At 40.2% G+C, this 26,062-nt stretch overlaps 6 protein-coding genes across 7 annotated transcripts; 5 read left to right on the top strand and 1 right to left on the bottom strand.

Moving 5' to 3' along the window:
• Positions 1-280: 280 nt before the first annotated feature.
• LOC108108966 lies at positions 281-1,292 on the top strand. Its single transcript, XM_017217221.1, has 2 exons — positions 281-523; positions 1,116-1,292. Exons 1-2 carry the CDS (start codon positions 311-313, stop codon positions 1,182-1,184), a joined length of 282 nt encoding a protein of 93 aa, XP_017072710.1. The 5' UTR covers positions 281-310; the 3' UTR covers positions 1,185-1,292.
• A 96-nt stretch (positions 1,293-1,388) lies between these two features.
• On the top strand, positions 1,389-1,949 carry LOC108108967. 2 transcript variants are annotated; one of them, XM_017217222.2, is made up of 2 exons: positions 1,389-1,520; positions 1,582-1,949. In XM_017217222.2, exon 2 carries the CDS (start codon positions 1,624-1,626, stop codon positions 1,795-1,797), a length of 174 nt encoding a protein of 57 aa, XP_017072711.1. In that variant the 5' UTR covers positions 1,389-1,520; positions 1,582-1,623; the 3' UTR covers positions 1,798-1,949. The 2 variants fall into 2 exon arrangements, with proteins under 2 accessions (XP_017072711.1, XP_017072712.1); XM_017217223.2 differs by having other exon boundaries at positions 1,413-1,520; positions 1,605-1,949.
• Positions 1,950-3,863: 1,914 nt separating this feature from the next.
• On the top strand, positions 3,864-5,523 carry LOC108108980 (probable G-protein coupled receptor Mth-like 7). The gene is made up of 6 exons (XM_017217236.1): positions 3,864-4,087; positions 4,141-4,297; positions 4,355-4,531; positions 4,584-4,835; positions 4,899-5,067; positions 5,126-5,523. The coding sequence occupies exons 1-6, from the start codon at positions 3,893-3,895 to the stop codon at positions 5,322-5,324; spliced, it is 1,149 nt and encodes a 382-aa protein (XP_017072725.1). The 5' UTR covers positions 3,864-3,892; the 3' UTR covers positions 5,325-5,523.
• A 3,740-nt stretch (positions 5,524-9,263) lies between these two features.
• On the top strand, positions 9,264-9,997 carry LOC108108974. Its single transcript, XM_017217229.1, has one exon. The coding sequence runs from the start codon at positions 9,343-9,345 to the stop codon at positions 9,910-9,912; it is 570 nt and encodes a 189-aa protein (XP_017072718.1). The 5' UTR covers positions 9,264-9,342; the 3' UTR covers positions 9,913-9,997.
• A 3,000-nt stretch (positions 9,998-12,997) lies between these two features.
• Positions 12,998-14,189, bottom strand: LOC108108973. Its single transcript, XM_017217228.1, has 3 exons — positions 13,881-14,189; positions 13,262-13,791; positions 12,998-13,174 (listed from the first exon to the last, which is right to left on the bottom strand). The coding sequence occupies exons 1-3, from the start codon at positions 14,085-14,087 to the stop codon at positions 13,099-13,101; spliced, it is 813 nt and encodes a 270-aa protein (XP_017072717.1). The 5' UTR covers positions 14,088-14,189; the 3' UTR covers positions 12,998-13,098.
• Positions 14,190-19,368: 5,179 nt separating this feature from the next.
• LOC108108879 lies at positions 19,369-24,511 on the top strand. The gene is made up of 5 exons (XM_017217097.1): positions 19,369-20,016; positions 20,073-20,615; positions 20,674-21,171; positions 23,660-23,812; positions 24,425-24,511. Exons 1-5 carry the CDS (start codon positions 19,369-19,371, stop codon positions 24,509-24,511), a joined length of 1,929 nt encoding a protein of 642 aa, XP_017072586.1.
• Positions 24,512-26,062: the final 1,551 nt, after the last annotated feature.

Below are 26,062 nucleotides of genomic sequence, written 5' to 3'. Positions count from 1 at the left end.
CGATGCACATATATATTTGCACCCCCATATTTTGCCTATACGCATACCCTCCACTCCGCCCTCTTTTAGCACGACCAATTAATTTCGTTCAAATAATTATGAATGTTTGAGATTTGTTGTACAGTTTTTTTCGTCTATACATTTCTCATTGGGGCAACGAGCTCTTTTTTATGGCGGCCGTGAGCCGGAAGTGCAAGCGAAAAGTGTCAAAGCGCCAGCAAACTGGCAGTGCCACTGGCAAATGGCACATGCCACATGGCATACACGGCACATGAAAGATTCTCCCTCGACGGCGCCAGTTGCATTCGGAATGGATCAGTGGACGGGTGTGCATCGGGCGTTCGTCATACGCGCCTACTACAAGAGCAACGATTCCATCAGCTCCGCCCAGCGGCTGTTCAAGAAGCAGTTCAGCATTTACCAAACGCCGCCGACGAATGTGATCAAGTCCTGGCTGAGGCATTTCGAGAGCACAGGATCCTCGCAAGGAGGCTGCGGTGGATATGCGCGATCTTCGCTACCTGTAAGTGGAATTTGAAGGATGCGATTGGGCTAAAAAGTGCTAGCAAAGGTGTACTCAAAATATGAAAGTAAAAGAGAGTAGTTTTGGATTTTTCAGAATTCATAAAGACAGTTCGGTGCATTTGAAGAAAAATATTTATAAATTATATTCAGTTTATATGAGACAAATGACACAAATTTCCAGAGAAATGAGCTGCACATGAAACACATTCAAAGTCGTAAAAAATTACACGACATTTTTGTGTTGTTTTAGATTTACTAACAACATAAGACTGCAAAGATGAGTTTTTATTATTAAATGTATAGAAATAGATATATGTGTTTTTGGAATTATCTAGAAATATTAAAACTTTCAATAAGCTTATAACCATTTTCCGTTTTCTTGAAACAATTTTAAAAATATTGAAATTTTGGAGAAAACTAAAAAACGATTTTAATGCTTAAAATGAGAGCTTAGAGTATTTATATTTTAGCAAGCAAACAAAGAACAAATAACTTGATTTTTAACAAAAAAATGATATAGCCCAGAGGTGATAGTTATTTTTGAGATTCCAAGTTTTCCCTCAACTAAACCCCATTAATATTTTTTCCAGCAAATCTTCTGCACCATTTGCAATCAATGCCTGAGTAATGAGAAGAACTTTAGCAGCTCCGTGAAGTGAATATGCAGATGGGGGGGCATAAGTTAATCTGTTTATCGTATATAAGTTAGTGTGTATGGTTCGCAAATAAATTTCTTGGCTAATTAACAAGCTTGCCAAATCAACACATCTGCCCCGCTGGCTGGCTGTCTTGACCCACTTGCTTGTTTGCATTTCTGAAAAATGTATACGCAAAAACCAAAATCAGAAATTCTTTTGAGCAAGTGTGTCATGAAATTGCCATTCGTTTCTGCTCTATATACCTGGGCAGATAAAACATATTTTCCAAACATATATATACAGATAGATAGTAGTATATATCAACCGACGTGAGTGTACATATCACGACACAAATTGGTAAGTAATCCAGCCAGATTAAATCGTAATTCATGGCCACCACACCTCCTATATACATTAGGTTTTTTACATCCCCGCCCTTAGCAAATTTTTCAAGCTCAATATGTCACTTTGGTCGCACCTGGAGCCAATGGAGTGGTGTAAGGCAGTCTACAGGGACTGTGATTCGTGGTCATTCGTCAAGTGTTCCCTGGCCTTCTGTGCCGGAGTGCTCCTGGTTCGTAGCCTCGATGGAAAATTGCCGGACGGCGGCTTGGTTTTCGAAATTAAGACCTAGAAATGATCATAATGCTGGTCATCCCACCAAATTGACGTCGAAGAAAGGAAACTGTTTTTCTTAACTGGAAATCAAAATAATTCAAAGATTTTGTATTGTCACGGCAGTCTTACTTGTTGATATAAAACAAATTAAAAAGTTGTAAATGTTAAGTTTTACATCAGTTCTGATATTTTATTAGGTGAAACTTTTCCATTTCCTTCAAGTAGATAAAGTAAAAGCTTCTAAAAACTTAAAAATCATTCAATTTTATTCTTAACATTAAAAAAACTTTCGATTTATATGCCTATTTCCCAATCAAAGTCCACGTGCCCAAAACATGTTCATCACCTTCGGTTGCCTTTTTGACTTTCATTTGGTTTATGCCACAACTCACCTCCTTGTTACCAATCAAAACCTCAGTTGTCAGCTTTCGGCAAAAAGAAGTAAATCTCATATTAACCATTTTCCGGATGCTGTGCTTACTTTGCCGCCTTACCGAAAATGTCCACTCTAAGGGGGATATTATCATCGGGCTGTCATGTTACTTTTTGAGTAAAAAACCATGTGTGAGGCCTGCTGACAGGCATCGTGGAGCTTGGATGATTCCCCAAAATGATTCATACCCTCCGCATCCCGCTTAGAGATTACAATCGGAAAATGCGCATAAGGTTTTACATTTAGGCCGTCGTTGGCATTAGTTTGAGATATGTGAAACGCTGGAAATGCCTCCTGCCCCGAGGCAAAGAAAATAAAATTAGGAGGCACTTTTTTGCCATAAACATAAAAATTGTTCCTGCATCCTCGAGATGCCGAGAACATCCTTAGCCAGCAGCGATTCCTTGGCATCATAATTTCGAAATGACAGGTAATTTGGAAGCAGCAACAGGAACGGGAAGTGGATGTGGCACCTCGATGGTTTTTGGGTAACAGGGCAGGGGGCAAGGGATCGCATGAAGTGCGAGAGCACCAAATGGGAAAATGATGCAGGTTTATTAAGTATCGTTACTCAAGAGGAAAACCCGCCCAGAGATACCCCAGAACCAAATCCCTCGCAACAAATTTATGATGCGTCGTTTCCAAAAGACATACTCAAAAAAAGAAAAAGAAAATGAAAACGAAAATGCAGAAAAATTTATATTGTAAATATACTGTAGACGTAATAGTGGGGTGGTCTCAGGTTACTTTCCACCACCCTGTGATTTAAGGTTGCGAAAAATGCTGCCGCACATGAACATGCAACTAATGAGGTGAGTTATTTTCAAAGGGGGGGCAACAGTTAGTTACCAGGTTTCTGGAGCACGCCACGGGAGAGCTCAGCTCGTCCTGTCCGGGTGGTTTAAACTCTAATTGAAATTTAGATAGCTGCTACGTGCACCAGCCGGAAAATCATCGCCAGGTGTCACGACTAGGTGATGAGTTAAACAGACGGAATGGCGGAGTGTCGGAATGTCTGCGGAAATTGGCCTTGGTATGTCAAAGAATCAAATTCCAACACTTAAATATTTACAGGACAAAATGCCTAAAAGCCAAAAGCCTAAAAGGTGATGTTATTAAAAATTCATTTTCTAAGTTTAATTTCATCTTCATAAAACTCTGAGGAACTAGATTTTGTTTATATAACATATTTACATTATATACTTAAACTTTGATAAAACTAAAAGTAAAGTTATGTTATTTAATATTCGAATATTTAATTTTATATCTATTTATAAACATGATGCATGCCTATAGTACAAAGTGACGCAGTGTTTGCGATAAGCCAAGCATATGTGCGCTTAGGGAGCTGCTTATTGGGTTGATATCCATTAACATCCAAGAGAACGTAAGTTTTTGGTATTCCGTAATCTGGGGACTAAAATAATCTGATGTTTTTCTGTGGTGTTTTTTTATTTGATAGCTGCGTTTCGAGCCGAGTCTATATAACACGACAACGCACTCCAAAAAGGGTCAGTCGTGTTTGGTTCTTGACATTGCAGAAATGGAATTAAAATTTTTCGGAGCCATTCTTTTACTTATAATAGTTCTCAACTTCTGCAAATCAGCAGAATTTAATTATCAAAGGTCTGACGTCAAGTCAAGCTACAGTTTAAGGTTCTGCTGTCCCTACAAGAATATGTTAAACGGCAAATGCAATGACAGTCTCGACACTCAGATAGCCTTGGGTAAAGTTTATTTAAATGTTAGCCATGGTTATGGATCTCCAAAGCACCATTTAGTGCCTCTCAAAGAAAAGCTTGTTTTAAGGGAACAGTTCCGAGTTGGTGACCAGTTGCTCAGCTTTAAACGAGAAGATTACAAATTGTTTGAGGTTTGTATTTGTTAATTAATAAACTGCTTCGCTTTGCAAACGAGACTTTTCAGAACGGAACCTTGGTTCTGCAGCACAACAACGAGACACTTTTTGACGGGGATTACTGTCTTTATCCCTACCAATTTAACTCAGACTCCTCGAAGGAAATATGGATAATTCGCCATAAAAATATATTGACAAGGCAATTTACATCAGGGGTAACCTGTGGTAAGGACACTCTTACATCTTATTATTATCATATCACTACTTGATCTTTTTATGCAGTTGAAGTGATATCTTTGGTATGCTATATCCTAACGATAACTGCTTATCTTTACATCAAGAAACTTCGAAATACGTTTGGATATTTTCTTATCTCCAGTATATGCAACATTTTTGTGCATAAACTTTTCCATGTTATGACTATGTTTAATTTATTAAATGGGCTTTGTTGTCTAGCAGGTAAGTTGGTTAGCTTACTAATTAGGTTAACAAATTAATAAGTTTCCCGCAGCTTACATGTATTACTTCTTTAATATATCCTACAATATCTGGCTTTCTGTAATCTGCCACTATGTTTGGAAGAAAATAAGATCGACTAATCCCATTGATGGTCGTCCTGGCCTCGTATTCTACAACACGTCTATCTGGGTAACTGCTGGTATTCCAACTGGAGTTATATTTTTGTTGAACCAACTTTGGGCGAAGAACCCCAAAACATTCAATTGGATGCCCTTAGTTGGTATTACGGGATGCTGGGTGAGAAGTGCGTTGAAAAATCTTTTAAGCCTTGTACTTTAAGCCTAAAAGATATTATTTATTTTCATAGTTGACATTTGGTCGGCCTGGTTTTATTTTTTTGGGCCATTACTAATCCTGGGAACCTTTAATATTATAATGTTCCTCTGGACGACCATTCATATTTGGAAAGTAAAGAGAGGAATTAAGAAGCTCCAACAAGAAGATGAGATAATCTGTCTTAGTGTCGACTTTCAAACGTAAGTTCTATATAAATATAAGGGATATTCTATTGATATAGCATATATTATTTTTCAGTTATGTGCAATTTTTTCGAATCTCTGTGATTATGGGCCTAACTTGGAGTCTAAATGTAGTTTCTTACTATGTGCGATTACAGGGTTATTCTGATCCCGTCATGTTAGTTACCGAATATATCAATGCGAGTTTTGGTATTATAATTTTTGTGCTGCTCATCCTAAGACGCAGCATTCTTAGACTTCTTTTTAAACAGTGAAGATCGCTAAGACCAGGCATTAGTCTTAAACTAAACTTTAATCAGGATAAGTTCGGGATACAATTTATTACAGCTAATAAGTTCTATAAGTATTACTTAAACTATCTTAGTTTTATTTTATTCAGTTTTTGTATTAACATTTATTATTAAGAAGACTAAATTTGTAACTTACCGACTTGCTTTCTGAAGTAACTTCTTACTGACCTCTGACCACTGTGAAAATACAAAACATTCTTAGAAAACCTCAATTCATTTTCTTACCCAAAGTATTTAGATTTTATCCGAGGGCTTACAAGTTGGTTAGTAAGTATCTCTCATCAAAGAGGCCATATTTCATTATAGAGAGCCTTGCAGCTCGTTTAACATTTGGCTATTAAAAATGGCGCCATTGATGCGAATATTTATTGTGGTTCGGGCTCGGCTTTTTCATAATGTTGGATTATCTAGGCACATGTCTTGGCAGGATTTATGTGCCACGAAAAGCATACAAAGAGGAGGCGATAGAGGGGCCAAGAGAAAGACCAAGAGTCAGCTTTAAGCCGTAAGGAAATTGAAATCTTAAGCTTTATTGTTTCACTGGCCCCTCTTATTCTGCCATTCAGCTGGGGTAACTTTGGGGGATTCCCCGCGCGCGACGCATGCAAAGTATAGCAGGAAAGTGAATAAAACTGCAGCAAAAGCAATTTTCATAAATATTTAATGGATAATGGCGAAAATAAGCGCAAGGAGCTGGGCACATCGGCATGGTGAGAGGGCAGGGAAATGGCCGGCTCTACATGTGTCTGTCTGTACTTCACCCATTGCCCCTTCCCTTCTGTTTTTCCGAACCAACTCCGTTGTCGATGTATTGTTATTGTTTGTGTGTAGATATATATATATATACAGGACTCTCATACAGGCACTCCACTCCGGCGTATTGATATGTCAGCATAACATATGTAGGCATATCCATGGGCTTGTGTGCGAATCTCAGCTTTTAGTTTCGACCCAACCCCAGTGTTTCTCATTAAAATAACAAAAACAGAGAAAACAAAAAAGAGAATCACGAATAGGTAGCGACTGCTCTTTTATCTTTTTTATGTCTTTTATTTAAAATATAACTTTTATGGTGGATTTTCATCAATTCTAAGAACAGCCCAATAGGTTTAGAAAATGTGCTTAGAAAAGATTCTGAGGAGTTTCCTTACATCTCCTCAAAGCAAATCTGTATTTTGGTTATTCTCAAAATTAAATTCCAGTTTTTCTATCTTAAACTTGGAAAACCGAACTGTTAGATACCCCTTAATGCCTACCAATTACGGCGCATGAAAAGCCGGGAAAATGAGGGTAAAATTCACGCGAAATGGAGCAGGCAGCGAGCAGGAGAGAGTCCGTCCATTGTCTTTATCCTGCTGCCTGCTTTTCTGCTGCTCCTCCAGCTCTTGCTCCTGGTCGCTGGAGTCCTTCAAGTGTGCCCATTACAGACGGCAGAAATCATAACAATAAAAGTGTGACAGGGCGGAAGGGCAGAGGCGGATGGTGGCTGTTGGATGTCGGCTGTTGGCTGTTGGCTGTTGGCTGTTTGGGGCCGAAAGCTCCCCTTACTTAATCGATGATGATGAATAATTGATTCGCTGCGATGCGCCCAAGCATGGAAATGCATGCGGGGAGCGGCTTTCTGTTTCTGTTTCAGTTTCTGTTTAAGTTTCGGTTTCAGAAAGAAAGACAGAGGCAGAGAGAGTGAGTGAGAGAGACGTCCTTGTGCACGTGTATATGTATGTCCATACATATATATCGTTGTGTTCTTCTGTGTGTAACGAATGGCAAATTTCAGGAAGCGGAAATGGCAATTGCAAGCGATGGGAAAAGGCAGCAGAAAGACAACGGCTGAGGCAAATGTGAAGTTGTGCGCTAAATGAAATGCCAACACAGCAACACGGCCGTGCAAAACGGAAATAGCAAATGCGAATGACGCTGGATTGTTGGACTCATTGGTGGGGGCCAAAAAGTGTCATGGATGGGTAAGGGGGGCGGGCAAATGGGTATGCTAGGCGGATGGGCAGACAGGTGCCAAGGTAGACAATTTGCCGGTATTTAAATTTTATTTTGAGTTCTGTTTAAGCGCGTCAGGAAGCAAATACAAGGAAATGGATAGCGGATAGCAATAAAAACATTTCCCAAAAATGTGACAAAAAATGTGTTAGATAAAGTTTGAAGTGTCAGAAGTCTTTTCTATGCCTTATTAAACTGAGTTAGGTATGAAGTTCTGATAACTTTGTAAGGTAATTATAGTCTAGAGATTCCATTGATTTTTCTTTATAATTAAATAAAGTTAGAAAAATATGAATTAAATTATTTTTAGTCTGAAACTGACACCCTTTAAATATAAAAGAGAAAACCAATTGTAAATTATTTATGTTTTCTTTGATATCCGCGATTTTTCTTCACAAAAGAAATGCTATAATGCTGTGTTTGCTATCGATTGCAATTTTAAATTAAAATAAACCTGAGCTGAGTTAATGAAAAACGACGACAAAAGTAAAAAACCAATTTAATCGTTTTCCGTATTTTCTTTATGTTTTCCCCTCTTTTTCCGAATAAAGTTTCATTTTTCTAGCAAAGACTTTTTCATTCGACACGGCATCGTCTTTTTTAAGGATTTTTTCTTTCCTCGCGGGCTATGTATTTACTAAAATATAAACGCATTGAATATTTAAATGCTTTGCCGGGGCAAGAGTCGCCATTTTCGTTGGCAGAACTGGACGGAGGAATCGAAATCAAATGCAGTGCTTGCGGCTTCTGCGAGTGCTGGCTGCCTGTCAGCCTGGCACAAAATTAGATTTAAATATTTTGGCATTTTCGATCAATTTTCATATAATGCAACCCCCCTTCCCATCCTTTGGCCCGAGATGCAGGAGTCCTGTTGCACGGAGGAATGCTGATAGTGAGTGGGATTCGTCTGTGGCAAGTCATTCCAGCCCATGCACACACACACTCACACACATATGAATGGGGATTGAAAGACAGACTCACTCACACACACTCATACAACCACATATGCTCAATCATTTATGCAGCAATCAGTGCTGACGTCTTTTCCACACGTACGATTACCGGCATAGAGAATCGGGCCCTACTCTCGGTTATGTGGAGCATATTGGGAATCGAAATTGAGTGCGGGTTAACAATGAGGCAGTTCAGATTGCTGGAGCTTCTCCTCTGGAACCTCTGTTGCTGCTGGATTTCTTGAATTTAAATCAATGGAGTTGGCATCCACTGCGTATGAGTAAGACTGCTGAGAGATACATGAAAAACTGGAATTTAGTTTGCGGTTTTCGAGATTTTAGAATTGATTGGCCAAAGAATTGGGTTAAAACGTGAAAGAGGATATCCTTCAATGCCTTTCACTTTACCATCTATAAATCTCACTCACCTCTTATTACGTTTTTTCCATAAACTTAAAGTATTAAACAAAACTACTTCAGTAACCATTTAACCAGCATTTAAATTACCTTTTATATTTTACTAACAAAATCATGAACTCGAGTACCTAAAAAAGAGAAGCGTGAAGTGCAACCGCACAAAAAACTCGATTGGATTATTTGAAGGTTGAAATCAAATTAAGTCAAGTGAATAAATTGACTTTTAGTGCATATCAAATTCGCCAAAAAAGCGCACCCAAATAAAAATGAATCGAAAGAAATGCGCTGAACAAATAATTTGAAAGCGAATCCATAGAAAGTCATCGTTGGCAGACAGCGATTTTTGATGGAACAGAATGGAAAAGTCAGTCAGTTGTGACAAACTAAAAAATTAACTAAAAAATAAAGACAATTATATATAAGAATTAAAAGAGGCAAAAATAGCCATCAAATAAAATCAAAACGAATACAAAATGGAAAATTTGTTAACCTTTAGTAAGTAGTCTTTGAAAACATCGCTCTAGGAAAAACCTTGGAAACCATTCAGTGTAACTCGCATTTAGCAACGTGTACTATATATTTTTTAAAGTTGCTGTAAAAATTTGAACTTTTTCAAGATGAAAAACGAAGACATGGGAATCTTTACTGAACTGATTAGCTGCAAGGATCTCATTCTGCCCAAGGTGGAACAAATTGAAGATATGCGCCAGTTTATGTCGGATCCGAAAAACTTCAACGGTGATATTAACGAGTTAACCGATCGCTTGGAAGCTAAAACCCAGCAATGTCGCAAAGTGCTCAAGGTGCTGCAGGATAGACTTAGGTTAAAGAAGGAGGCCATTCAAAAGGTTAAGGAAGATGTGTTGGAACTGGAATCGGAGATGAAGAAACCAGAGGGTAATATCCGTTTTCTAACCAACCACGAGAAAGTCAAGATTCGTTTTCTCGATGAGACAATAACTTGGGAGCATTCTGTGCCTGAGGCCCTGGAGCGTTACAGTATTAAGATGAGCTCCCTGCACAGTGAGATCATGGCCTTGGACAGTGATGTGGATTCGGTCACCTATTTGACTGGTGTGTCCCAGGTCAACGTTAACTATGTAAAAGATTGGTATAAGAAGGAGACAGAGGATAAGGAAGGAAAGACTTCTACCGAATCCATTGGCGATGGCCCCCAATCAGCTTAGTATAACCATTTTGAAGCTTTCTTAGCTAAATTTATATTACTTTGTTTAACTCCAGCTAGACTGAATAAATTGCATTTCAAAATTACTTAAATAGCTTTAATCTTAACTCCTCTTTCTCCTGAATTTGTTTTAATATTGGATTAAGGTGTTTTATTCCAAGCGAAGATGCCAAATTACCTTTTAGTAATCTTGTCTCCCTTTAAATCCTATCCCTAAGCATCTCCTTTCTCACTTGACTTTCCCTTCACGACTCCTAGCATATCCTTCCGTTTCCTTTCTCTCCGTTTACCTGTCATTGCCAGCCCGCTGGCCGCTTCATCTTCATTCCCCGTCCATGAATAATCCGTGCGACACTTGCGTTTTATGGCTTTGCATAGTTAGGACCTGTTAAAGGAGGGAACCGCTTTTGGACAGTGTGCTCTCAAGCTTTGCTCCTCATGGCCAGCGTTTAGCTGGACCTAGGGAGTTGAATCTGTAGCTGCAGAGAGAGAAAATGACTTTGTTTACTATTTCCTATTAAACTATAAAATGCTCTTTATAATGATATAATATACTTGAAGAGTAATTCATGTTTCTAAAGTAATATTTTAGTGTCCAGAATATATTTATTTTTGTAACTTTTCTTACTTCATAACATAGTTTTCTGCAAGTGAGTTTGCTGGCAATCGGGACAGGAAGCCAACAACAGGTTGCGTGCCAGTGCAGTTTTTCATTGTGAAATGTCGGCGCTGATAGCGAGTGTAATTATTATGCTGGACTGCGGGTATGCATACAGCAAGAGGATTTTCCCGAGGGAAGAATGCTTCTATTTCCCGTCCTGGACACTCTTACTTGTTTCCCATTCTCTTTGTTTTACTCTTGTTCCCGCTGTTATTGCTATCCACTTTCAGACGCATAAACGCCGCTAGTTATGCAATAAATAAAATGCAATTGTTGCGCCAGAAAAGCTAACTGGGATTGGAGGGAGGTAGTTGGTTAGTTGTTAGGAGGGTGGGTGGTTGGTTGGCTTGTTGGCTCTGGACTTTTTCCGCCATGTTTGTGAACAACGGCAAGATGGCGCCCCGCATCCGTTATAGCTGAAACATCCAATTCAGAGCCCACTTTCGCTTGCTGCTTTTGTTGCTGGGCGTCTGCTACACTTCCGGTTGGAAAAGTTGTCGCGTTTTTGGGAGGTACACGCTTCCGTTCGCCCTCGCCATCTCTCCCTCTCTCTCTCTGTCTGACTCTGGCAGACTTTGCAGCACTTTAATTTGACAAAACATCACATTTAAGAGCCCGACGAAAATTTACGCTCCTCGAACAACGTACATCAAGGCGAAAGGTCAAAGGGTGGCATAAATAATGCAGCGAACAACGAAAACGACAAAGTTGCGGACTTTGGCCAACCGGCGGCTTCTGGCCAAGACTCACTTGGCCTGCATAGAAATTGCAGTTTACAGTTGCTAATTGAGTGTGCCGAGTCTGTGCAGGTGGCCTAATGTAGGTAATTAGTGCAAGGCAACTTTTTGCCAAAAAGATTCCGGCACAAAGTTGCTCAGCGCTTACCAGGGCTTTTGTCAATTGCATAAGTTGCTGTCCTGGCTGGATAATTTATATATATAAAGAGAAGAAATGGGATAAGAAAGGTTTACATTTGGTAAACATAATTCAATTTGAATAATGCTTAAATTGGTATGCATAATGAATATTGTAAGGGAACCAAAAGGGAAGATAATCCTTTTCGTTTAGCCGAAGAACTAAATAAGGAAAGTGGTCAGAGTAAGTTTAAGCTTTAACTCATCGTCTGTATTGACAATTATCATAAATATGATTTAGTAATAAACACTATATCTTAAATACTAAGTGATTTAGAGCTCTTTGCTCTTTGGTTTGCCTTCCAGATAACCTCCTTAAAAGCCCTAACAGAGATAAGCACTCTTGGCCAACGGAAATTTCATGTATAAGCCTTGCTGGGCATTCAGTTTAAACTCGATTAAAGCCAGGCACAAGGACATCGACATCGACATCGGGATAATGCAGTTGTTGTGGGAATAAAGCTGACCAGTTTATGGCCAATCCCAGAGATGTTGAGCATCTGCAGGCTGGACTCACCGACAATCCAGGGCACGTGGGCGGGCTTTGTCTGGACACTGAGGACAACGAGAACAACTTGCCTCATGTGGCAAATTAACTTAAAATTAAGCAATTAATTTAATTAGAGCACGGCGTGTGCACACAGTGCGGCCCCAAAGATTTGCCGCACACGCAACAGTTGCAATTAAGCAGCCTTCGCACACAGATGCCACCGCACAAATACCAGCACAGTCACACCAATACCCACCTATACACAGAAGAGAAACAATGCTGTTTCAGCTGCAATTGCATTTTAAGCGCATGCGGAAATTACAAACACAAATTGATAAAGCAAAACCTGTGCTCATGTGTGGCATATGCCACATGGCATATGGCCAGCAATAAAAACCTGGTTATATAAGGTGAAAAATTGGCTTACGACTGGGACTTCGGCAGTGGCAAAGAAAATCGAGTGCCCGAACATATCAAATTGGAATGCAATTCATTTCTCCATTAACCAATTAAACGCAATTCATCAACTGACATTCGCAATTTGTGGAAAAAATAAAAACTTACTAACGTATTAATAAAGGCTGTGTGTAAAAAACTTTTATAAATTAAAATTCCCAGTGACAGCGCAACATCGAAAGGGTTTTAAAGTCAAACGGAAATTCGTTTTCAATTAAGTGTAAATTTAAATTTAACTGCCATTCAGGCAAAGTTTAAAAAGTATCCTTCAACGAGGCAGGATTTGTGTGGAAAATCATGGAAAAGCTAAAGCCGGAGGTGGAATAAAGCAAATCTCTGAGTTATGAATAAAGTTTGCTCCAACATTTAGTTTAAAAATAAAGTTTACGGTTATAGTTTTCATTTTGTATGGTTTTTGTTTTAACTTTATAATAAATCTGTAAATGCTTTTAGTATGATTTTTAATGTATACTAATTAAGAAAGCTAAGACAAAGTTAAGCAATCCAAATTGAGAAAAAGTTTATCAATCAAAAACAAGTAAACTCCCTTCAATAAATTCTTTTTTCAGTCAATGTATTTCACGCCAATGGCTAAGATCCAATTAGAGGCACTTAAACTCTATGTCTGAGTAAACTATATTTTAATATCGTTGAATTGTTGAGTCATCAACCACTTTCAGCCGCATTTGCCGTTGCCAGAAATGGGAAGTTCATCCCCATCAACATGCTGTACAGCTTTCTGCTATCGAAGAGAAAGAAAAGAAGTGGTAAAGAGTTAGACGATGCGTAAGTAAGCGGCTTAGTGATGATTTTATATAACTTGGCTTACTAGATCGAGTCGGAGCACTTGCCCTGGGCATCTCGCACCTGATGATTTCGGCAGCGGGCGGGTTTCTTGGTGGCCGGCATCGAAGATCGTTGAACTTTCACCTTGAAAATGGGCGAGTTGTGACCTTTGGGTGGCGTGTACTCAATGCTCTCGGGCAAAGTGGGTGGTGTAATGGCAGCGGCAGCCATAATGGGTATATCCTTAGATCTGGCATGAAGAGGATGATGCACTGGCTTCGTTGTGGCACCGATTGGTGTCTCCACGATCATCAGATTGTTTAGCCTTGACTTAGGCTTTGATAAACTGGCTGCAATGTCAGCCAAAAGATTGGAGCTAAAGCTAGTATTTTGCTTGACATCAGAAGCTGCCGTTGTAGTGGCCACTGTAGTTACAGTGCTCTCTGGCGGTGCTGCCACCGATGTAGTGCTCGTTGTGGTGGTGCTGCTGCTTGTCTCTGTGCTTAACTTGATCGGTTTGACGGTCAACGCACTGTCATCATAGTAGTAATCCTCCTCATCGTTATACGTCTCCTAATTGAGAGATCCAATGTTTATTTTTAGCTCGCTGGCTGGCTAGCTGCATATTGGTTAACTGGTTTTTAGGGCCCTCACGCACTCACCTCGGCCAATCCATTCTGGCCCACCTCGATGATGGCCACATCCTTGATGCTCACGTGGATGTTGAATCTGCCCGTCTGTCGCTGATCGAAGACCACTCGCCCTGAGTCGTTCACTTCACTGGCCGCCGGCATGGGCATTTCAGCCTCATCGATCGGCAGCGTTTGGACCAGGCCAAAAGCCATCAGTGTAAGCGATATTAGCAGCATTTTCAAATTGAAACCAGTTCTAAGGGGAACACGAAAAAATAATCACGGCTGGGAGAACGTGCGTTCCTCTCGAAGGTGCGATCACAACTGCGTTGGTCGCTGGGCCTAGTGGCCCTACTTAAAGGCACTACTTTGTTGGGCTACACTGTGGGAAAAGTACTACAAAAAGTAATAGTTTTATACAAACAATATTGAACAAAAACTCTAAAGAGAAACTGCTAACGTAAAAAGACTTTATTTATAAGAAAACTGTCTTTCTCCCTAGGAATACAATTTTTAATGAATTTTAACTTAATTGGGAAAGTAACATTCTAGTAAGAAGCAAGTTGAAATGTTGCTAAGACCAAATTTCAAAAAAGAAAAAATACATCAAATAAGGAATTTGCTTTAACTTTTTAAGCTCAAAACTTCTTTAATTTTAAACTAGCAGGCTGTGACAATGTCATTCCTTATTCAGCATATTAAGACCTCAGGCTATCTTTCATATTTTTAAGTCTGAATTTTGTGTTGTTTTTAGGCAAAGATGATAAAATCGATTGAGCCCAATTATAGCACGTCTCTGTGCAAATAGCCAGCATTCATACATTCTTGTGCTGGTCACTAGATTGAGCTGCGCTTAACTACAGTACTCCTATGCACATTTGAGTAGAACCTTATCCAGTATGCACTATATGGATATACATAAATATATGTCCACAATATTTACTCTTTACTTGGCAAACACAAACGCCACCTTTGAGGTGCTAAAGAGCTGCTCAGAAGAGCTAGAAACTAAGTGACCAACAAGGTGGCTAATACCAAATGCATATAGCATAAACGTAAACAGATAGACATCCAAGCAAATAGTCAGACTGTCCAGTTGAGTTCATTTGAGGTCTGTTGATGTGGGTGACTGACGTGGGAATGGCCCAGAAGCTGGATTCAAGAATATTTAACTATTTAAATGGGTGTTAAATGCAGCCCACGCATCTTCATTAGAGAGATTAATGATCGAGATAGAGATTTATATCAAGCCAAAACCATACAAATCATAATTCGAGGCTCGCTAGGCACGACCACTTGAAGTTCATCGAAAAGTCATTAATTAATTCCAGGTATCGAATCCATCCAGTTCGGCGTCTCTCCCAATTAGCTGCCATTGAGCAATTAGAAGGTCAGTTTCTTGTGCGTGGCCAATCAACGCTCCTGGTCCATTTACATAACACCTAACCACTAATTATGCAATTATGCAAGCCAGTTCCAGGGAAATCATATGCCAAGACCACTGCCCGTCCCTCATTTGTATGCAACGGCTGGCAGAGTGCAAAATCAGCATTTCTCATTAGATGGAATTCTCAGAGCCAAAACCAAAGGAAGAAAAAGCAAGTATGGCCCCCGTTTAAATTAGATTAATTTGAAATGAAATTTCATCTAGCTGCCCGCGGCTTTCCACTTTTCTTCGAGGCTGGCCCGCATTTGTAATTAGTTTTTAGCGAATTCTGGGCCACAAACATTTCAAGGTTTAATGCATGGCTGGCGAGCCTTGAGGAAACTTTTTCGTCTTTTGGGTCAGACCTCTGTCAAGCTCAGCAAAATACAAAAAAAAAAAAAAAAGGAGGAGAAAAGGAAGCAAAAGGGTCGAAAGGAGCAGGCCGCATATGAAGTGTATAAATTACACTTCATCATGAATTTATTATCAGTGCTGCAGCAGCTGCATCTGGAGCTGCCACGAATGCACCACTGCAGCACGCTGGCTCAGCACAAGATGTGCTCCTTCCTTTCTCACCTGCACACAAACACAGTCACAACAAGCAGCCGAAGGATTTGGAAAGGATGAAAGCTTCTAATACCCTCTTAGCTAAGGTATTAGCAGAGGTATTTTGTGAAATTTTTAATGTATAAAAATAGTAATTAAGAAAAATGTAAAATATCTTAGAAATATCATTAAAAAATTTAAAATTCAGTAATCTATCCTCAGTTTCTCAATGATATTTGTACTCTTTTTTCACAGATGTCAAATAATACCAAAAAAACAGTTTAAGAAATAACAAAATCTTCAGTTTCCCAATAGTAATCCCAGCATTTATACTTTACTGAGTCTATAAAATTGAAAAAATCATAAATACCCTGAGGAAGGTCATAAAAGGGGTGCTAAACACGCAGCGTGGCAGCAAAAGCAGCGTTTGTGCCTGTGTGGATGTTGACCAGGACATGCATTTTTCGCGCCAGCCAACTTGAAATTGTGTAAACTCAGCGGAAAAATATTAATTCTAATTTCCAAAGCCATCCCAGTCCAAGGACTTTCGCCTTTCCCTTTTTCCTTCTAAATGCTTGCCATTTAGCAGCACCTTTAATTCTGCACTTTATAGGAGACGTAAGAAAATGTTTCTTGTGATTTTCTTTTCGGTTTTTTTTTGCTCATTTTAGTGTCGTTACACGACCATTTGGAGCTTCCATCAATTAGCTCCTTGAAAGCAGAAAAAAGGAGGCAAACGTTGAGTAGCTTTTAGTGTCGCAAGACTATCAGGCAAAGGCTTATGCAAAAAAAACTTCTGCCTTGCCCACTTTTTTTTTGGGCAGTAAAGCTTTCGTAAATAATTGTCGGGTTTATAGGGCCCAGTTTCGTAAAACGCATTCTCAAGTGGATAAGTGAAATGGACTGTTAAACGGAAAAGCAGCAGATGTCCATTTGTGCAGATGCAAATTTCACACTTTCCTGGGGAAAGCGAAGAAACATCTGGAAACCACTAGGCCAGAACTTAATAAACAAAAGCAAAAACAAAAAGCTTCTTGTATTGTTTTTCATTAATGATTAACTTTATTATACTCGTATATAAACCATGCCAATGGCAACTAAACAACCCGCATTAAATTCAAATTATTGGGAAACAAATTCAATAGTGGTAAAGAGTACATAAAGCCAACTCACCTGTAAGTTTTCTCCCTTGAAAGTAGAGAAATAAATCAGGCTTTTGTACTTTCATATTTTATATATTTACTTGGCAAATAAATTACCCAATCTGAGAAAATGGGTTTATGGTAAATTTTAAGAAAGCTATTAACTTAAGCCATTACAAAATTGATCGTTAATTTTATTTTCCATTCATATGCTGGTTATTAAAAGTGGAAAAAATTTAAGAATAGTTTGATGCCATAAAAAAAGAATAAATGCTCTTGAGGAAAGTAAATAAATCAAAATAAAAAACCTATTTAACTATTTAAAATTTTTAAACTTACATAAATATCATAGCTTCCACTTTTTAATGTAAACAAGAAAGTGTCAATGTCAAAGGCTAAAAATTTGCCGTCATCAAGCGTAGAAAATTTCTTGATTAATGGCATGATATATCTAAAGCTTAAATATGAAGGCAAACACAAAAAAATGGGTCTATCCAATGTTGTCAACGACTTTGTGTATATGCACTTTGGCCTTAAACTGTCGGCCGGCGTTTCAACGCAGCCAGGTGGCAAAATGAAAAAAAATTAATTCGATAATTAAACACAGTGCGCTCATCGTTTTAATCTCTGCGCACATTTTGCATATTAATCACTTAATTAGGTTAACATTATTAAAATAAACACGCCTGTCTCTCTGCTGGTTTTGCGCCCGTATTTATCAGGTAAATACACACACACACGTGTCGTATTGGTGTGACTTTATTTCATGTGACGCAGGTGTTTAAAATGATGGGCTCAAAGGCTCATTTAAGCCCTCTTTGTGTGTGCGTTCATTAGGCCAACTATGCACGCAGCCACCTAGCGGGCACTCGGCGTACTCCTGTAAAGTTTTCAAGCGCATAGAAAAAAGTATTTTAATTTGGTGTATATTAGGTGTTTAAATGTAAATAATTAATAAAATAAATGGAAATTATAAACTGTTCTTTCATCAATTAAAAGTATTTGTAGGAATGTTTTTTGTTGTTTATTATTAATGATGAGATATATAATATTAGTACTCACGCTATAAAGAATTAGTGGTTTTAAGATTACCAAAACGTTTCTTTCAATGTCTCTCGTATCAAAGAATTATTTGACCAATTTTTGTAATATATTTTCGCGGTGTACATGCCAGGAATGCCAACGATTAGATATGGACCAACTCATACGACAGTCAAATAAACGCGTCCTGCAGCTTCGAAGGAATGTGTGTGTATCCTTATCACAAGGCACATAAATAATATTTATTGTTCTTTATGGGGCAGCTCGAAGCTCGAAGGGCCGCGAAGATGCCAACCCCACGGCCTAGTGTCAGTTGGGAAACATTCAAGTGTTTCAAATATTTTTTAACAGCTTTTCCCCCGCCTTACACACACACACACACACTTTCCCCGGGAAATGTCTTCATTGCGCTTTAATGAAATGCGTAAGGGAAAGTCGGGGGGTTGACAGCGGGTTGAAGGGGATTCCCCGCTAGCTCGTCTTATTTGCACTTTAAATTGCGCACAAAAGTATGCTCCAGCCTTCATAATAAACACAATTTATGTGCCGCTTTACCTTTTCCCTCACTTTTTAGCAAACATTTCTCTGCCAGAACTTTGCGATTAAGTAATTCCAGAAAGTTGTTTGTAAAAAATTACTCAAGTTCATGGAATGTGTTTGCTAGTAATATTTTAAATTGAGCGACACTGCCATCTGATATTAATAATATTTTTCGGAGGCCATGAGCTCGGCGTGTCTCCGTCGAAACTTTCGGCAGACTTGCCGTAAAGTACGGTTCATCCCGCCGCAAAGAGACATCAATCAACTTGAGCATCAATCATCCTAAGGTTCAGTTCAGCAAAAGGTGAGTGACGAATGCCGAGAAGATGGCAGCCAGGATTGCAAGGTGTCAACATGGGAAATTATATTTAGATGGGATAATTGTGCAATGAGTTACTAAATAAGTTTAAGTAGTTATTATTTTTGATTTTATTTATAGAAAAGTTATGTGAAATATTACCAAGAAGTTCCTTTAAAGTTCTTGATTAAAGTCTTATTAATACCGGAAGTTGAGTCAGTAAAACTTCTGACCTATAATCGAAGGGTTACAACCTCAACCCAGCAATTTTGTCAACTCATTCAAGTATGTTGGGCTTATAATTGCGGCTTGAAACTAAAGAACTTCCACCCTTTTACAGTCAATGACTGAGCAAATTCAAGCCATTGAAAGCTTTAACTTTGAGATCTGCTTGATGATTAAAACCAATCGAATGGGCTATCCACTTTTTAGAAGAACTAATGTTGGGTTTCAGTTCAGTCTTAGATAATGTCTGGTCAGTTGCATTTCGTTTTCGGTTTTTGTTTCATTAGCGGAGTTTTATCCATGCCGATGGAGCCTGGAGTTGATGTCGGAACAAATGAATCAAAGTTCTTGCACAATTTGACCATTCAAATGTTTGCCAAAAATCGTATAGAAACCTTGGCCGCTTATGGAATAAATACTGAACTGCAAGAATTGCGGGTGGCCAAGTCCATTGAGCAATCGTTGATGGAGGAGTTCCAAGTTCCAATCGTCGTTTGGGGACTGAGACGGAATATCAGTCTTAGACATCTTCTTGGATATAAAACCTTGATCTGCGTTAGCATAAGTAGTGTTCGGACCGAGGAGGAGCCCATTTTCGATGTGCTAAATGATGGCTTGGTTGGCTTGCATTATGTTCCGATGCTTTTTATCTACAAGCGTTCTCAAAATACTCCGCCCACAAGAAAAATGCTGAAAGTATTTTTCGCCTGGTGCTGGCAGCACAGGTTCACCAATGTGTATCTAACATTTCGGTATTTTCTGTTGAGTAATTCTTCTGATAAAGATAGTGGTTATTGGCGGAATGATCTCTATAGCTATACGCCGTTCCCTAAACTCACCCTGCGGAATCTAACCGAAACGGGCTATGATCCTGTCGATATAATGATGGATCTAAGGGGCTATCAGTTTCGTGTGCCTGTATTTCAGGATCCCCCCAACGTGTTTCAGGTATCACTGCAGCATTATAAACAATTTTTTTTAAATCATCTGAGAACATTTTTTAGCATTCTAAAGGTTATCTATCCGGAGCCTTGGGTCTTCTTTTTACCGCGTACGTCCACCATAGAAGGGGCCGCCTTATCCTGGAGCCCGTTGACAATGTGGACAGATACAACTACCAGGAGGACCTGATGCTGGCCGCTACCCGAGGCGAGATTGAGATAGGCGTACATCCGTTCTCCTCGATGCAAATGAACTCATCCCTGGTGGCGGGAAGTTTCCAGGTGGGCACCACCAACACCTGTGTTTTAGTGCCATGGCAGCGGGAACCGCCTCCAACTAGACTTATTCGGATTTCTGCATGTATAAATGGTCCCTTTTTCGTAATAGTCCTGCTGGTGATGACCGTATCTTGGCAGAGGGTGACTGGGCATTGGCGACGGGGCATTCATCTCACACTGGTGACCTTCTTTCAGCAATCGCTGCCGGACAGATACTTCCGGCGGCTGGAGGAGTCCTACAAATGCATCCATATTGCTCTTTTATTTGGCTCCTTTGTTATGTGGGTAATGCGCACGGCAAATCTGTCATCAGTTTTTACCTCACAGGTGGGTTTGTTAACTCATTTTTTAACAGCGATTGATTAATTAATTTTTTAAAACCCAGATGCTTGGGGCGCAAATCGAAACCGCTGAGGATTTTCTAGACTCGCCATTACGGCTCATGTTGACGGAAATGGAAGTGGAAATGTATTTCACTGCGGGACGGCTGCCTTCGTCTCTGAAGCCACGCCTCCTAGTGGTCAATAGGACGATGCTGGTAGAGCACTTGGACAGTTTGAATACCAGTTACGCCTACTGCACCACAGCGGAGCACTGGAGTGTGGTTATGCTGCAGCAACGGAGAATGTTCTGGCCACGATTTCGAGTGGCCTCGAAGCTCTGCACCACCAATCAGCTACTACGATTTCCCGTGCAACGGAATTCACCCTTCGAACGGAACTTCTACCGCTTTGCCATTCATTCGCAGCAATTTGGATTCTGGGCCCACTGGATGCATCGCGGACTCCGGGAGGCGATTGCAATGGGACTAGTGAAGGAACTTACCGATGACTATCAGCCATTTAAGAGTCTCACACTTAAGGATTTCGAGATCCTGATAGATGTATACTTTCTTTGCTTGTTGGGCTGCGGTGTCTGTTTTCTAGCGGAGATTGTTTGGAATTATAAGAATTCACCTTAATAATTCTGTAATCCAAGCTCTGATGTATTTCTATATTAATATTATCCATTTGTATGTAATTCTCATATATATTACAATAAAACTCAATCAAATGAAATATTTCTTCGAAAAAAGAACTTTCTTCTGCTTGGAACCAGCCGCTAAAAGTGCCACCGTTTATCGAGGGCTAGATGCAATTTATCCTGGAAAAAACTTCACCATGCCTGAGGAGTGGAACATTCATATTTGAGCGCAACTCATTTGGCTTAACTTTTGTCTGGAGAACTTCACGAAGCAAATCGAAAGAAGGAACGTAGAGTCGATGGGCAATTGGAAACATATCGACGACTGGGTAAATAGAAAATTCAATTTGAAACGATTGCTTACTGGATAACGAAAGCCTGCCTGCCTGACTGTCTGTCTATCTGTCTCTCTGTCTGTTGTGCACTTTTGGGCCAGCCTTCAGCAGAACTTTCCACAGGCAATCCGCATGGCATACGCTCCACGCCCACATTCCCATCATACCAGATACCCCTGTACCTCCGGCCATGGCTCTTGCCCACTCAGCAAGTTGGCCACAAACAAACTTCCTGTATCGATGGTAACACTCACGTACCGTTATCGCCCAGCCCCCGGGCCAATATCTAAGTGAAAACACAGATCAACAGTACGACAATCAGCAGAGAAACAGGCCCAGACCCCACAGACACACATCCGCAGTCAGGAACATATTCCCATTCCCACTTCCACTGCCACATCCACATCCACATTCACTCCGTTTCCAATCCCAAAACTCTCACCTGCAACGTAGGCAACATCAGACAAGGCAAAGGTAAAGGCAAAGACAAGGCCGAAGGCCCCAAGGCATTTGCACCGGCCAAAAAACTGGGTCTCAAGTATAGAGCTTAGGTCGAGGTTCAAAGCTATTTTATCCTTGGGAATCGTAAAAATTTTTCATAGGGGAATAAAAGACCTTTTTATTATTAAATCTTAATCTTAGTTATAGATGAAAAATTCTTATACCACTTACTCTTGTAGTCAAAAGGAATAAGACTATAAAATAATCTACGAAAATTTAAGAAATTTCTTAACTAAATTTTGATAAAAATCTGTTCGTCCTTGAACTCTTTTCCTGCCCAAAGGTGCAATCACAACGATTTTTGATTGCATATTTTTCCAAGTGTGTTTACCATTTCCCCCACAAAATGGCAGGCAGGTTACAAATTGTATGCTTCAGTTCCTTGCTGCCTGTCCCCCCCTTCTCATGCTCTCATACTCAACCTCCTGGCATCCTTGGAGCTCTTTGATTGGTTGGAGGGGCCTTTCTCTTCCCTTATTTTTGCACGTATTACGGCCAGTTGCATTTCTTGGATTGCATTTAAGCAACATTTATGCATTTTTAATGTGACAGCTGAAATGATGAGACGGCAGCCTAGGATTCCTATTCCTCCTTCTGTTTCCTTGTGCTGACAGCGTGTGTGTAAACTTATATGGTATACCTTGCAGTAACCCCTCCTCAAAACCCCGCTCAACATTTGACCTAAGGGCTTATGCATTTTGCAGTGTCAAGAAAGTTTCACTCTCGTTTATGTGAGGCCAAGACCGACAATTCCAGTAAATCATTAGATAATGTGCCGGGGATTTGCGTGGGCTCAGCACATCATGCATGATATATTGGACGGATCATACATATTTAAAGTAAAGGAAATTGTCTTTGATATATATTTGGAAACTATATTGAATATACAAATGAAATATTTTGAGAAAACAATTAAAAGTAATTAAAATTGTTTTCGAATGTAATTGAAAATCGAGCTGATATTGTAAAACTCCCCTGGATAGGCAACAGCTGCTTCTGCATGTTGGGACTAGCATAAACTGGCAGCTAGTGCCCACCATCTAGCACCAATAATGGGCCACTTTGGGCCACATCCAAATGAGGACCTGACCACAATTGACTGCCAACTAGGCGCGTGCATAATCATTGCAATTTTGTATGATTTCCAGTCCTGTTCCCCTTACGACCGCATCGCCCCCGCAACACAATCGCCTCACTTGAATGGCAAATGCCACGCAGCAACCGCAAAAAGCAGCGGACGTACATTGGTTCTACATCGACACTGGCTTTTGCAGGGACCAAAATCCTTACTGCGTCGCCTGTAAGTATGCAATGCTTTTTGTGCCCGGTAAGTGAAGAATTCAAAGGGCGTATTATTTTAATGTTTAATAATATTTGTTTTGGGAATATAATAATTAAATTATTTTTGAAAATTATTATTTGATTATCAACCCATATTAAAAGCGTTAAAAACTTAATGTATTATTAATAATACCATGAGACTATCAAAAAGTAAAGTATACATCTCACTCGACCCTTAAATTGGGAACCCTCATCGAGGCACCTTCTAAAATATTATTTCCTTCCTTTTAGTGTGCCACCTATAAGTACACTATCCGGATTACTGAGTATTTGGTGATCAGGCACTCGACCATAACATCCTTAGTCGTTGTGAAATGGAAACAGGAGCAGAACAGCGAGCAACCAACATCGGGCAACAGCGGCAGCGACAACTGCAAGTGCAACGTTGGTGTTTATTAGCATGATTAACCTCGCCGCATTGCCGCACAAATTGCAAACGCATTGAATTTAGGTCAGCGGGGCGGATAATGAGGGAGGCTGACGTCGGATTGGGGGCGTGTTGGCGGTATGGGCGGTACTGGTGGGTGGTGGTTGGATGGCGGAAAATGTCAGAGCATCTTGTAATTTGATTTCGCCGTCATCCTGGCAATCGGCGCCGCTGTTTGTTGGCTGTTTGTGAGCTGGCTGTTTGGTTATTGGCCTGACATTTTCCTGATTGCAATGGCCAACAAAGGATGTCCGCCCAGGCACCAATTTGAGTGGCTCAAAGAAATGTATACCACCTAGAATGTTAAAGCTTGGACCCTAATTAGTTTTGGATGCACTTTGCACGCAGAGAGAGAAATAGAGAGGGTCACGCACACGGAACATAAACAAAAAGCCGAAAGGCTTGTCGCACTTGGCTTGTTTCGTTTCATTTCCGGTTAACCACATCCTGCGTAATAAGCGGCACTTCCGCTCCGCCCTGGACTTAAACTGTTTTGTTTTTGGCGCTGCCATTGTTGGTCCTGCCTGGTTCTGTTTTTATTGTGACTCAAATTTTCGTTTCGTTTTTAGGCAGAAGACAGGAGCTGGGAGAAGCAGCAGGATGCTGTCACTTCCGGCCACCTTCTGAAAGTACATTGCAAGAAAAAATACTACTAACATTGTGTTTTCATCTAATGAATAACAAATTCAAATCGGAAATGCCACACAAATAATTTAAGAACACTTTAAAGAAAAATTTCAAGTACGTTTCTGGAATATTTATCATCCTTTCTTAACCCATTTAATGCAGTAACCATTTAGTATTGTATTTTCCTTCTCTGTGCAAGTTTTTGGTCTTCGAATTTTCTGGGCTTTGCATGTGAATGGCACGCTTGTGGGCAGTTCTATTTAGCCCCCTGCATGGCATGCAAAATGGAGAAGCCGCAAACTGGAGCTGCATTTTTATTTGCATTTCACTCGATGGCTGCCAGCAGCCCATTGTTGCTGTAATTGCCTGTGTAGGACATGGCACTTGGCTAGCCAAAATGAAAGGGCCACGCCTCCAGCAGCAATGGGCTTGTTTGTTTGTCGAGAGCAACAACTGGCCCAGTAGTATTGTACTCTGGCTTACGTTAAATGAATTCAACTCCATTTGCCAGTACCCAGTTCCCAGTTCCCAGTTTCCGAGTTAGCAATTCTCCAACGAACAACCGTCTAATTGTTGACATAATTAACCTACCCATCGGTGCAGTCGATGCTGTGCAGTGGCTGCCTTTCATTAACATTTCGCACATCGCCTTCGAATTTCGAGAGCAGCCAAAACACTTAAATAATGCGCAATTTCAGTGTAATTGCGTTGCAAGTTTGTGGCAACAATGTGGCGTGCTCCAGGACTCCGGCCGGAAGAGCAGAGGCACTTGAGATGCGCCCAGCACTCGGTGCCACCATGTTGCATTATAATAGACCCACGACCCAAACATATGTTGCACAATCATTTTATTTGCACGAATTATGCGGCTCCCGAAGTGAATTGGGAACAGTGACTGGAAATTATAAATTATAAGTTAAACTTTAGGTGTTCAAAATGTTATTGTTTTTTAAAGGATATTGTTTGCTTTAAATTGGCACACAATTTGGTAAGCTTAAAAAGTTAATCAGGCACATATATATGTGCCCCTTTCTACCTAGTACTCCCATCGTTGAAATAATTTTACCCACTGTCCCCATTCGGGTGAGGACGTCTGCCTGGGATTCTCTTGTGGTTGCAGTGCGGTTGTTCATTTGTGCGTGCTGCCGCTTTTGCATTAGCATTCATGTGTGTGTGCCATCCGGCAGGTGGAAAAGAGGGAAATTGGAAAAGTGGGAGAGGACCGAAAGGTCCTGCCCAAAAAAACCCCAAGCCAAGCCCAAGCTGTGGTGGCTGCAGCTGACGCTGATGACAACGTCGGCTTTAACTGGCATTAATGGCATGCAGCCATTCTGTCGCTCCAGCCAGCTCAGGAAGCCGCCGGCGAAACCGCTCGGAAAATTGTTGAAAAGCAATTGTCTGACTTCGAGACCTTGCGTGTGCATATCCCATGGTTATGCGCCCATTTGAACTTATCCGGTTTGAAACATTCTTATGCTATTTATCTTAATGTTTGTTCTGGTATTTTGGAAATATTTTGAAACTATGGCGAGCACTAAAATGTCACAGATAGTAGTTGATTTTCTACTCCGATCAGTTGT

This window comes from Drosophila eugracilis, unplaced genomic scaffold (genome assembly GCF_018153835.1).
Source record: "Drosophila eugracilis isolate 14026-0451.02 unplaced genomic scaffold, ASM1815383v1 contig_1765, whole genome shotgun sequence".
In the NCBI taxonomy this organism is placed as follows: domain Eukaryota; kingdom Metazoa; phylum Arthropoda; class Insecta; order Diptera; family Drosophilidae; genus Drosophila; species Drosophila eugracilis.
The sequence above is the reverse complement of the archived record's forward strand: the minus strand, read 5'-3'. Positions and strand labels throughout refer to the sequence as shown.

Excerpts from the sequence above, each read along its gene's own strand:
- LOC108108966 (XM_017217221.1), top strand. The coding sequence starts at position 311 with ATGGATCAGTGGACGGGTGTGCATCGGGCGTTCGTCATACGCGCCTAC. Across the intron at positions 524-1,115 it reads ATGCGCGATCTTCGCTACCT|CAAATCTTCTGCACCATTTG; the intron begins GTAAGTGGAATT and ends TATTTTTTCCAG.
- LOC108108967 (XM_017217222.2), top strand. The coding sequence starts at position 1,624 with ATGTCACTTTGGTCGCACCTGGAGCCAATGGAGTGGTGTAAGGCAGTC.
- LOC108108980 (XM_017217236.1), top strand. The coding sequence starts at position 3,893 with ATGTTAAACGGCAAATGCAATGACAGTCTCGACACTCAGATAGCCTTG. Across the intron at positions 4,088-4,140 it reads AAGATTACAAATTGTTTGAG|AACGGAACCTTGGTTCTGCA; the intron begins GTTTGTATTTGT and ends GAGACTTTTCAG. Across the intron at positions 4,298-4,354 it reads TACATCAGGGGTAACCTGTG|TTGAAGTGATATCTTTGGTA; the intron begins GTAAGGACACTC and ends CTTTTTATGCAG.
- LOC108108974 (XM_017217229.1), top strand. The coding sequence starts at position 9,343 with ATGAAAAACGAAGACATGGGAATCTTTACTGAACTGATTAGCTGCAAG.
- LOC108108973 (XM_017217228.1), bottom strand. The coding sequence starts at position 14,087 with ATGCTGCTAATATCGCTTACACTGATGGCTTTTGGCCTGGTCCAAACG. Across the intron at positions 13,792-13,880 it reads GCCAGAATGGATTGGCCGAG|GAGACGTATAACGATGAGGA; the intron begins GTGAGTGCGTGA and ends TCTCTCAATTAG. Across the intron at positions 13,175-13,261 it reads AAGTGCTCCGACTCGATCTA|CAGAAAGCTGTACAGCATGT; the intron begins GTAAGCCAAGTT and ends TCTCTTCGATAG.
- LOC108108879 (XM_017217097.1), top strand. The coding sequence starts at position 19,369 with ATGCCGATGGAGCCTGGAGTTGATGTCGGAACAAATGAATCAAAGTTC. Across the intron at positions 20,017-20,072 it reads ATCCCCCCAACGTGTTTCAG|CATTCTAAAGGTTATCTATC; the intron begins GTATCACTGCAG and ends AACATTTTTTAG. Across the intron at positions 21,172-23,659 it reads ATTTCGAGATCCTGATAGAT|TGTGCCACCTATAAGTACAC; the intron begins GTATACTTTCTT and ends CCTTCCTTTTAG.